The 12,256-nt window shown below is 34.2% G+C and overlaps 3 protein-coding genes across 4 annotated transcripts; 2 read left to right on the top strand and 1 right to left on the bottom strand.

Annotated features, from left to right (window-relative positions):
• Positions 1–755: 755 nt before the first annotated feature.
• Positions 756–2,273, top strand: LOC140865946 (uncharacterized). Its single transcript, XM_073270787.1, has one exon. It carries the CDS (start codon positions 1,318–1,320, stop codon positions 1,750–1,752), a length of 435 nt encoding a protein of 144 aa, XP_073126888.1. The 5' UTR covers positions 756–1,317; the 3' UTR covers positions 1,753–2,273.
• A 2,023-nt stretch (positions 2,274–4,296) lies between these two features.
• LOC140865777 (cytochrome c oxidase copper chaperone 2-like) lies at positions 4,297–6,122 on the top strand. Of its 2 annotated transcripts, none has more exons than XM_073270545.1 (2): positions 4,297–4,464; positions 5,726–6,122. In XM_073270545.1, exon 2 carries the CDS (start codon positions 5,729–5,731, stop codon positions 5,966–5,968), a length of 240 nt encoding a protein of 79 aa, XP_073126646.1. In that variant the 5' UTR covers positions 4,297–4,464; positions 5,726–5,728; the 3' UTR covers positions 5,969–6,122. The 2 variants fall into 2 exon arrangements, with proteins under 2 accessions (XP_073126646.1, XP_073126645.1); XM_073270544.1 differs by lacking the exon at positions 4,297–4,464 and adding an exon at positions 4,766–4,912.
• Positions 6,123–6,704: 582 nt separating this feature from the next.
• On the bottom strand, positions 6,705–7,446 carry LOC140866447 (metallothionein-like protein type 3). Its single transcript, XM_073271433.1, has 3 exons — positions 7,291–7,446; positions 7,167–7,211; positions 6,705–6,994 (listed from the first exon to the last, which is right to left on the bottom strand). The coding sequence occupies exons 1-3, from the start codon at positions 7,338–7,340 to the stop codon at positions 6,895–6,897; spliced, it is 195 nt and encodes a 64-aa protein (XP_073127534.1). The 5' UTR covers positions 7,341–7,446; the 3' UTR covers positions 6,705–6,894.
• Positions 7,447–12,256: the final 4,810 nt, after the last annotated feature.

Genomic DNA, 12,256 nt, shown 5'->3' with positions numbered 1-12,256 from the left:
GATGCAGATTACAAAATGTGCAACAACCATATCCAAAACAGCGATTGTCGTCTTCAAAATTTGAAAAGATCAAAACTTCTTGTATTTTAATCTATTGTAGAAACAGTAATATTTTTTAAAAAAAATATCAAAAATTAGTTATTTATTCCAAAGAAAGAATGCTAGTTGCAAGATTTGAAGGATGCCAGACGCTGTAGCATGGATAATTTTAAATATATAGCATGGATATGTATGCTGGTCTGGGCGGACCCATACGTAAATGATGTTTCCTCTATGAAGGGCCTAGTTCTTCGCCAATACATTATTGTGTTTGGCTGGAGCATTTTTAATTTCGATATAACTTATCTCATTTAATTTTGTGTTTTTTTGGACATATTATTTATTTTTTTTAATTATTTATTTTACATCAATCAAATCATTAATTATTTATTTTATATCCAATCATCGAATTCAAATGACTATATTATCCCATATAAATAATATTATTTATATTTTATTTATTGTTAAAAGGATAAAATAATAATTTATTATTTTTTATATATAATTTAATCAATCAAATCAATAAACTATAATTTATCAATCAAATCAAATATTAAATTAATTATCATTTTTAACTTATTTTTTATTACATTACTTATCCATATATTATGGATCATGTCACAAGAACCAAACTGAGATCCAATGCATCTTCCTTTTTTTGGAATGACAAAATAATTTTTAACAGCTATGAGCCCAAGAAAAGCCATCCACCAGGACCACCCTAGTAATTGTTGATGTCCACACTTTTCTTGTTTCCTTCAAGCTCTGTAACCCTACACCTTGCGAAATCTATTCGCTCCTTTTGTTTCCACCGCATAGATCTTAGGATTTGGCACCAAGAATCTATCTTTTCCCTTCTCCTGGCCTTCTATTGAAGAATCTCCCGTTCACGTTTAAGCCCGGGCCTGGGATTCATAAAGTTGTTGATGACAAGTGATTAATTAACTACCTTCGCTGTCTTTTAAATCCATCATATATATTTTTTTTCTTTTCATGTTTGATTGGCTTTTTTCTATTACGTTGATAAAGATCACGTCTTTTCATGGTACGTAACAAAGGGTTTCGTTTCCTCTGGCTCCCCTGAGTCTGCATTGATAATTGGGATTTAGATTGCGGTAGAGCTCAACTGCTATTGCTGTGGAAATTTGATTTTGTTTTGCCAGTAAGCGGAGGGTTCAAGTGGGTTTTGATGGTTGAGCCTAAAAATTGAATATTTGGGGATTTGTGCAGTACAAGAAGAAAACGATCGTTAGGATTTGTTTTTTCCTTCAGTCATCAATGGTGTCCCAAGGTTTTTTTCTTATCTGCATGCTCCATTCTTTGATTGCCTTAACTTGTGGAGCCCTGATGATGTTCTATAGAGATGAGGTTTTTGTGTTTAGTCATGGTAGGGAGAGTGCAAGTAAGCTTTTAGGCTCAACACCACATGATCAGTTGTTAATCCAGACATCGGATTCATTTTCGGGTTTGCTTATGTTTGCTATTGGGTTTCTCTTGTTTATGGTAGCATTTGTGAAGGACAGGGAGTTTCATAGCTTTTTCCCCAAAGGCTGTGTGCTTCTGCATATTTCAATGGCTATATGGAGAATATACTTTGAGAGGAAAGTTGAGGTTCTTGGCTTCGATTGGCTTAGACTTGTCGTTGGCGACATTGTTTTGGGACTTTCTTGGATTTTGTTTCTCGTGTGTTCGTGGAGAGAGAAGTATGATTGATGTTGCGGAAGAAGCGCGCAATGTAGGATGGACGATGGAGCGACGAATAGAAAAACTCATATTTTCCGGTAAAATAACAAAATGACCTTGGAAGATTTTTGGATTGAGTGACATCTGCTGTTGGCCATCCACACCCAGAGTCTCTCCTTTCCTATATGGTAGTTCGATTATTTTCGTCCCTAAAGCCGAGCTCACATTGTTTTCTGGCGATGCAGTGTGGAACTGGGAGCTCCAAGATCATAAAATTGGTTATGTTTTACATCTCTATGTCAGTGTCAGCACTGAAAGAATTTGAACTGGAATCTGGCTCAACTCGCCTAAGAATGGATGTATGCAAGTTTAGTCTACAATACATGAAAACTGTTTACATTCTGGAATCTTTCGTCTCTTCCATTCTCAATGTGTATAAAGTTTTCCCTGTTACCTCTACGCAGGCTCCTTTGATGTAAATATTCCCGTAAAATCAATCATTGATGTAGATGCATTCTCTACTTGCTATATATTCATTATCTGTTGCATTATATTCAAGATTTTACAAATTTGGGCACTTGTACGAGTGTATCAAGTAGGGGTAGGTTTGTTTGAAATGCTTCTTGGACTCTTGGACGTTAACAGTTTAGTGGAAGGCGGCTACTTCTGAAAGTAGATAACAGGTTCGTCAAATCCTTTTTCCTTCTCATCGGGAGTTGTTTCACAAAGACTTGGCGGGGAAAGGAAGAAGGGGGAACAAGCACACTCGGATAACGCATTATGGGTTCTAGTTGTGGTAAAATATGGTGTCTCTGAGACTTTTGATTGAACAAGACAATCCATGTCGTTTGTAGCATACTAGCATTCATTGGTGAGATTGTGTTTGCGTCGATTATGCACGGTAGAATCTTGGTCAATCCTTGATGAAAAATTGAAGGAAAAAAAATATATAAAGACAAACTCCACGTTCCTAATTACTTTGTAACATCCTTTTCTGCTGTGACATTCCTTGATTTATTATATGTTTGCCCCTTTTGATTTGTGATTTTATATTCCCTTCTTTCGGTGCTTTCTCCCCAAGTATTCCATCTTGGCTGACACTTATCAAAAGCTATCCATTTGCTTCAATTCTTTTATTTTCTGGTCCTGAAGTGACGGTACAAAGCACCATTATTAGAAAAAATAATAACAATAAATATTATTATTATTATTATTATTATTTTATTAATTAAGCTAGAAAGGCGCATAATAGGCGAATAGCTCGAATTTAAGGGTGTCAATTTTTGTGGGTCGAGTGGGGATATTTAAAAAATTTATAATTAAATAAAAAATTCAAAACACTTGATAATAAAACATCTAAATGTGATAATTATGTTTCATGGATTTAAATATTTAGATTTAACAATCTAATTGTTTAAACCATTAATTAGTCTATTGAAAAAATAATTATTTAGAAAATTCAAACATTTAGTAAAGTAAATAACCCAAATTAAAAGGTTTCCTAAGATCGTCACAAAATATCCTTCAAATTTCAAGCTTTACTTCTCCATAGTTTTGCACTTTTTTCAGTTTTTATACCACTTAAACTTTGAGGTCATGTTCCGATTGATGAATGACTTAAATCTTTATTTGGGTCAGCCCAAACATAATCCATTTTTCTCGTGTTAAATTTTGGGTCGACTCGACTTGACTCATATTCTAAAACTCTCAATCTTAATTCGATAATATCATCTCATGTCTGATTGGCGATCCGGTAATTTTTGACAACTCTATACGTTTTAATTAATTAATTATTATTTTCTATCATAATATTAAAATTTTATAAATATAAATCATTTTTATAATGAATGTCATGTTTGTTAGCAGTATTTTCAAAATCGGATCGGACGGGTCAGTTAGACCGGGAATCGGTCACTAGTCCGATCTGAAACACTTCCAAAAACTGTTTTAACGATTGAACCGCCCAAAATTAGTCAAGAACCGATCAAAACCGATCAGAAATCGGCTCCAATAACGGTTCAACCGGTATTTCGATTTTTTTTTTTTGAAAAACTACTTTTTTTTAATTTTAAAACATTAATTTAATATTTTATAATATGTATACATGATTATTTGAAATTTATACATCGTTAAAAATATTATTTTAATATTATTAGAATTTTTTTAAATTAATTTATTTATCCTATCAAAAAAATTAATTAATTATTTTTTAAATATATATAACTATAATTAATATTTTGAATATATTTATATCGTTATTTATTTTTCAAACTAAAATAAATATATTTGTTTGTCTATTTATATACATGTTTTAAGTTTTTAAAATTTAAAAAATATTATTAATATTATATAAATGATCTTTCGTTCCAAACCATTCGGTTAAAACAATCTTATCAGTTGGACAACTTTTTTAAGCTAGACGATCTTATCAGTTGGACATTTTTTTTAAACAAGATTAGTTCGATTACCAGTTCAATTATAAAAAAATTGTTTGTTAGTAGATGTTGAATCTACATACTTTAATCTACATACTTTAAAGCGTCAATAATTTAAAATGGGCCAGTTTCTTGCCCGTTGCCCGTCACCAAAATTCCACGTGTCTTGGGCATGTGGTTCCAACGCATACGAGGTGGGTTCTCTTCGGCTTTCTTCGCTTCATTGTAATTCTTTCGGCTTCGTATTTCTCAGCCTGTTGTTCCCTTCTCTTGGATTGGAAAGCTTCGATCGATCGATCGATCTCAGGTTAGTTTCTTTTCTTGTTTTGGTTTTTTGTTGTGTCTTTGCGTTTTGGTTCTCCGACATCTTCTGTCCTTCGTTTATCTACTTTTGTCCTTTTTCCGCCCTCGACCTTTGTGTGTGTTATTCCCTTCTCTTAGGATTGGAGAGCTTCAATTTTCGGCTAATTTCCTTCTCTTCGGTTTTTTTTTTTCTCCTCCCTACGCTTTGTTGTTCTTTTTTTTTCCCCTTGCTTCACCTAACTTGTATTTATTTTTCTGAATTAGCTAAAGAATCTTAGAATCCTCTCGACGAGGGCTATCTTCACTACCCATTTTTCTCACTTTTGAGCGCTGCCCGTCGACCCCAAATTCCGGCAGCCACTTGTTTTGCAGCCCCTTTCCGTTGCCGTCCTCGGTACTACCCAGGAGCAAGGTTATTTAGTTGTGTGGAGCTCTATTTAGTAGCCTAGAAGGTATAATTTGAAATTTGGGGCTTTTGGCTAATTCGAATTTCTATAATTGATATGTGATTGTTTGTTGGTTGTAGGTGGTATATTTGAGTCGATTGGAGGTTTCAATCGAATTTCCGAATTTTATAGAATTTATTTCGAAATTTCAGAATTTATTATCTAAGGAATTCGAAATTCTAAATGCCTTAGAATTGTTAGATACTAATTTCGGAATATTCCATTTTCTATCGAAAATTCAGATTTATAAATGTTGGGTATTTCGACATTAGGATCGGTATATTGGTATTGTTTTGCCATTTGGATAACAAAAAAACATCCGGAGTTTTATAAGAATTAATGTGGTAATTTGTTTGACAGGTACGGATTGATCAACTTTGTTACGGCCTTTATAACGATGTGTAACGTGAGGCTTACTTTATATGTGTGATATGATTTTTATGCTTGCTGACGCATTGCATTTATATTGAGCCATTATCAATACGAGATTATTATCCACTCGTCGATGATTTGTTTAGACATCAGAGCCGAGGGCGTAGGGCGTATTGACTTCACACATGATGACTAGCGTAGGGTTGACCTATAAATTCTTGTACTTTCAGATTATTATAGATATTGATTACAATTGAAATCATCTAATTCTGGAATTATTCTGTTTCCTAATTACAATTTGTCTGGAGTTTTGATTTTGTTGCTTAAGATGCTACTTATCATTACAGTCCATGGCGAATATATATATATATATATATATATATATATATATATATATATTTTTCTATTTATCTTCTCTAACGTTTGGTATTCTCCTTGAAACCTCAGACCATGGGAAGTTTACCATCACACAGCTCTTCCTCTGTCATCTCTCTGCAATCGCAAAAAGACCAAGGGTTTGGTTCGGTATCATCTGGGCCTGATTCAAAGCCGAAGAAGAAGATTTGCTGCGCGTGCCCTGATACTAAGAAACTGAGGGATGAATGCATAGTCCAGCACGGCGAATCCTCTTGTGAAAAGTGGATTGAGGCTCATCGGAAATGTCTTCGTGCTGAAGGCTTCAAAGTTTGAATAGCTTTTGAAAATTGAGTACAACGTGGTTTTGCACGAGTGTGTGGCTACATTTTTTTTTAAGAGTTTGAAAACAATTTTGGATAAGATATATGAAATAAATTAAGGAATTCTTGCTTGTGTTGAAATTTACTTAAAGAGTGGTATTTCTTTATTTTTTGGCTTCGTTTTCTTAGGGTAGTGTGGAAAAATAAGTTACCAACCGCATTCTGACCGTGTCATGTCCTCTCATTCAATAATTTCATCATGGAGAAATCAAACTCAGTGTTCATGTGACCCCTTGAAATTTGATTTTTTTTTTTTTCTTCCTATGGAGATATATTATATGATCATTATATTGGAAATCGTGATATAATTTTAAGCTCAGATTCCCATTATCGTCTTCTGTAAGCCGTCAAGTAGATGAAGTTTTTACTTGGGTAAAAACATGTACTGGCTGGAAGTATATGAAAATATGAACAAGAGATACCCATCTTTCTAATGAACTATAGTCTATATGCTTGACCACTGTTATAAAGAACAACAATTTATATGGCAATTCAACGAGTTATTTTGTGTATATATATCGAGTCTTGTAGCAAGGTTTTAGTAATTCACGTGTTTTATTTGTGTGTGTGTGTGTATATATATATAATGTTGGCGATGATAATCCAAGTATATTGTTTCCTCATACATCGATTTATCATCTTGTATGTTTGTTTATTATATAACTTCCAAGAAAAATGAAACAAGGCAATTGTAACACACTGATATTATTATTAATTAATCTCTAATGACATAAAATAAGATACAGATGGATAGAGATGCAACGGACTACATAGATGTGGTGAGGGACCAAACCATATATATATGATTGTATGCAGCAAATTTATTGGATCACATTTTCAAATACGATATAGTATAGAGGTGTCCCTTTTCTTGGAAGATCAGTTGCCACAGGTGCAGTTGGTGCAAGCGCAGCTGGTGCCGCACTTGCACTTCCCATCGTGCTCGGCTGCCGGAGCATCCACCACCAAGCTCATCTCACTGCCACAAATCATGCAACAGTAAATTATTCAAGAATTTGACTAATTGTATGTTCACTCATCAATCTTTAGCGATATATATATATTGCAACATTTATATGAGATGATATGTTGTATTTCAAGATTGGAAAACACAAGGTGAGCTATGGTATACTGTCAGAGCAAGGGAATACCTGATGTTCTCGGTGACGATGATGTCAGCAGTGTATCCCTTCTTCCTGCAGTTTTTGTGCATTATATACACACATACAAGAGGATTCAAATAAAGAAACATGGTTAGCATGTACGAGTACTTACACGCATTGGGCTTTGTCAGCACAGTCGCAGCTTCCGCACATGTCCGACATGGTTGGTTGAAGAACTGGAGATGAAGTACTAGAGGAGTTTTGATCGGAATATGAATGATTTGCTATGTCTTGAAGCCCCTTGAAGAAGCTGCTATTTATAGTTGTCTGGGGGCATCTCGTTTCGGTAATTTATGTCCTCTAATGTCAAGTCAGCTTCACTTTACACAAGATGCCTTATCGTTTGGATTCATTGAGAAAATTTTTCCCAAACGCAAAGAACTCTTTCTTGCATTTTCACGGCACCTGAGCGCCAGCAATATGGAGTCGTCGTCGCGTGCATCGTCCATTTTCGATCCTTCGTTAAAATCAGTGCAACATATTCATTGTGTTGACGGGATATTCAACATGATAGAGGTTTTTTAACGACTAAATTGATGTTATGGAAATCGCTCAAGAACTATAATTTTACAAGTTTGGCAGGCTTCTTGTTGCTTCCGCTTTCATCTTTCAATTCAGAAAAAGAGTCGAGAATCTATTGATATCGACGCCGATAAATGCAATATTCTAATTAAACTAAACTTTATAGAAACTCAGATTATTTGTGACAAAAAACGTGAGACAAGAACCAGCCCGTTGAATTAGTAATAATCTAGTATGGCCCTTAAATTTATGCTTGTTTATCTTTTTTATCTTCGATACTACGACCAAGACTGGTAATGGGTTCCTTCTGCTGCTGCTCCAACTTTCTTTCATTTCCTCTCCTTTCTTTTAAGTGCGCAGTCATATTCAAACCTTTGTTTGATTCCCATAATTCAGAGTACAGTGGATTAACTTTTAATATTTTATCACACTCTTTTGTCTGTTCTGATTTATGTTCAAACTTTGCCAGAATCAATGGCTTCAAGATTAGTCATTTTTTATATAATAAGGCCGCAAGTCCATCTGGGCTAGCACCGCGGAGGTACACAACATGACAAAAAGTCGAGATAAGAGTTTAACACTATTTCTTTTTTCTTTTTTTATTTTTTATGTGAAAACCCGCAGCCGCTACCTTCGGTGCGCACTGGGTAAACCCTCGAACTAACGTAATAGTCTGCAAACTACGTTAGCCAGATAAACCACACTAAGCTCTAAGAAAGTGTTGGTAAAGTTCACCTACTCCACCAACTTGTACACCCTCTTAGGGGCGAGTTTAACACTATTTCGTTAACATAAATGGTGTCTTATCTATGGTGCTTAGGGACTAGTCGACCATCTAGAAAATACATCTTTTCGTAAAGGATCATAGCTAGGTTTGCAATGTGATGATCCCTTTGGATGAATTTTTTAATAGTCGGGTTTGAATTCAACTGTCTAAATTTCTTTCTGGCATGAATGTTTATCTTTATTTATGACGCATCCCTTAAATATCTTATTCATAATGGCTTTAAGGTTATCTCCAATCCATTGCACTATTTTAGCGCAAGTATTGCTTTAAAATAGTGTAATTTCTGCATCAAACACAAAACTCATTTTCAATCCATATACTTCAAATTTTACTCTAAAAAGAATATTCCTATAATATTCTATACTTTTTTAATTTATCTACAATATTTAATTTCACAAAAATACAAATACAAGTACAAATCAATATATTAAGGGTTAATTGTCAATCACTCCCTAAAATACTTTATAACTTATTTATAAATCCCTAAATAAATAAAACTTACTTTCAACTCCCTGGAGAGAAAAACTTTTGTTTCTAAATACCAATTTTACCCTTATCTCTTAAAAAAAATTAAAAAAAATGAGAGAATGGATAATAAAAACAAAACTAATCCAAATAGTATATATATAAAAATTCAAATTAAAATAAAAGAACATAAACCATATCATATACATGCTTATGTTGATACAGGAGCAAGTATGTGTTTAGGAAGCAAGCATATACTTCCAAATCATTATTGGAAGAAATGTGATAAAGGTTTAAAAGTTCGAATAGGAGATGGATCAATAATCATGCTTAATACAGTAGCAGAAAAATTAAAAATAGAAATAGAAGAAACAAAATTTGTAATACGCATTATATATCAAATAGAATTAGGAATGAACATTATAATAGGAAATAATTTTTTAAGAGAATATCTTCCTTTTACACAATTTGAAGATCACATAACTTTAAACAAAGGATCATCAATGATTTACATTCCCAAAATACGAACAACATTTCGCGTAGGAAATGAAGGATTTACAAAAAAATTTCATAAACGAAATACAAATCCAATAGAACTAAAAATAGAAAATATTTTAACGATTAATCCTGAAAAAGTAATCATGATGAAATTTCATGATATATGTTCTGAAAATTCTCAGGACAAAATTAAGAAAAAAAAACAATTCATTGCTTCAATAAAACTCAAAGACCCTAATATCACAATCCGTGAAGCACCAAGAAGATGTAACATGGATGATGCAAAAATATTTGAAAAAGAAGTTCAAGAATTGTTAAAACTTAAGATAATCATCCCTAGTAAAAGTCCACACTCTTCACCAGCTTTTTATGTCAGTAAGAAAGATACTGATAAGAAAAGAATGGTAATTGATTATCGAAAGATGAATAAAGCAACAATTATGGATGTATATTATATCCCAAATAAGAATGATTTACTATCTTATATAGGAGAAATAAAATATTTTTTCAGTTTAGATTGTAAATCAGGATTCTGGCAAATTCAACTAGAACCACAAACACAATTACTTACAACATTCAGTTGTCCAAAAGGACAGTATCAATGGACTGTATTATCTTTCGAACTTAAACAAGCACCAGATATCTTTCAAAGATATATGGATGAATCTTTTAAATCATATATAGATTTTTGTTGCGTTTATATAGATGACATATTAATTTATTCAAAAACACTAGATCAACATTATAAAGATCTCATGACAGTTTTAGATATTTGTCATAAAGATGAAATTATACTTTCTGAAAAGAAAGCACGATTATTCAAAACAAAAATAAATTATTTAGGATTACAAATAGAAGATGGAAAACATTGTTTACAACCGCATATACTTAAGAAAATTCATGATTTTCCTAGTGAAATCAAGGATAAATATCAATTAAGAAGATTTTTAGGATTATTAACTTATTCTGGAAATTACATTAAGAAACTTGCAGAAATCAGAAAACCTCTTCAGGTAAAACTTAAACAGGACTATAAGTGGAAATGGTTGAAAGAAGATACTAATTACATAGACACTATTAAAAAGAAAATAATTAGTAATCTTCCTGAATTATATTTTTCTTCAAATAAAGATATAATAATAATTGAAACAGACGCTTCAGATGAATACTGGGGAGCATGTTTAAAAGTTTATACTGGAGAAAGAAATTTAGAAGAACTTACTAAAACAGCTACTAGAAATAATGAAAAATTATGCAACTATACATCAGGAACTTTTCAAGGTGCACAATTAAATTATCATTCGAATGAAAAAAAATTATTAGCTTTAATATTCATAATTAGAACTTATGAAATTTATCTTATTTCTAAACCGTTTTTAGTAAGAATAGATAATATGAATTTAAAATATTTTAAAACAAGAAAAATATCAAGAAATGCAGGGAGAAATGGCTAATTAGATGGCAATTGGAATTGAACCATTATCAAGGAGGTGTCTGGGTCTGCCTCCTCTGCTTGCATGACAAACACCCTCCCTGTGGTGTTCTTCTTCCTGGGACAATTCATGGACATGTGCCCCGGCTCCTTGCAATGGAAACACACATTCGACCCACTCAGACACTGACCCGAATGTGGTTTCTGACACTTCGGGCAAAGTGGACCTCCTCCTGACTTAGGGGCCCCGCCCCTCTGCTGCTGTTGTGGTTGCTGCGGCCGACCCTGCTGGTTAGGGTCCTTAGATGGCCCCGTGAACTGTTTCTTTGCGGGTGGCTGCAAAGATGGTTGATAAGATTCCAGCTGGAATTGTCTCTTACGCTGTTGTTCCTTCTGCATATCTCTTCTCCCCTCCTCAGAGCGCAATGCTCTACTAACTGCAGCCTCATAAGTAGCGACATCCAACATGCGAACGTCATGCTTAATGTCAGCCCGTAACCCATCAACAAACTGTCTCAATTTATCCGGTGCACTGTCAGCAATAAGGGGGACAAAGCGACACCTTCTCTCGAACTGTGTGATGTACTCCACCACAGCCCTGTCCCCCTGGCGGAGACTCATGAACTCTCGGATCATGCGGCTGCGCACATCCTCAGTAAAATACTTGACATAGAACATACGTCTTAACTCTATCCACGTCAAAGTAGGTAGGTTCACGCCCTTAACAGCGCCTTCCCACCAAGAGGCTGCATCCCCTCTTATCATATACACCGCACACTTGACCCTATCAGCATCTGTAATTCCCATGTAGTCAAAGATAGACTCCAATGATCGAATCCACCCCTCAGCAATGAGCGGATCAGTGGTGCCTGTAAACTCCTTTGGTTCCTTCTTCTGGAATCGCTCAGCCACATCCTCATCATGTGTAAGCCTAGGTCGTGCCGCTTGCTGCTCCAACAGAGCAATAATCCCAGCCATCATGTTAGCATTGGCCTGCTCCAATGCTGAGAGAGGTTCTGCGGAGGTGGAGGTGGAGGTCCTCCGCGTCTATTCATCTGTCTGGGAGGCATTCTGCACCACCACGTTTTTCTTTACGTAAATCGCAATGCATAACTTAAGAGTTCTAAAACTTTACTAACATGAAAATCTTAAATCATTACATATGCTCCTTACAAATCATAAGAAAACAATTAAAACTTACAGACCGGTAGTAGGATTTCTGAGCTTTACGTGGCAGATAGACCCCTCCAAGGACCGTGCTCTGATACCAATTGAAACATCTACTACTAATAAATGCGAAAAACTTTTTTTTTTATTTTAAAAATAATACTATACATATACGCCCATACATATATGTATAAACATAAAAAAAAT

Source organism: Henckelia pumila, chromosome 4, assembly GCF_033568475.1.
Source record: "Henckelia pumila isolate YLH828 chromosome 4, ASM3356847v2, whole genome shotgun sequence".
In the NCBI taxonomy this organism is placed as follows: Eukaryota; Viridiplantae; Streptophyta; class Magnoliopsida; order Lamiales; family Gesneriaceae; genus Henckelia; species Henckelia pumila.
This window is presented reverse-complemented; position numbering and strand designations above follow the sequence as displayed.

Coding starts and splice junctions, on each gene's coding strand:
- LOC140865946 (XM_073270787.1), top strand. CDS start 1,318: ATGGTGTCCCAAGGTTTTTTTCTTATCTGCATGCTCCATTCTTTGATT.
- LOC140865777 (XM_073270545.1), top strand. CDS start 5,729: ATGGGAAGTTTACCATCACACAGCTCTTCCTCTGTCATCTCTCTGCAA.
- LOC140866447 (XM_073271433.1), bottom strand. CDS start 7,340: ATGTCGGACATGTGCGGAAGCTGCGACTGTGCTGACAAAGCCCAATGC. Junction 7,212..7,290: donor GCTGACAAAGCCCAATGCGT/GTAAGTACTCGT, acceptor CAAAAACTGCAG/GAAGAAGGGATACACTGCTG. Junction 6,995..7,166: donor ATCGTCACCGAGAACATCAG/GTATTCCCTTGC, acceptor GATTTGTGGCAG/TGAGATGAGCTTGGTGGTGG.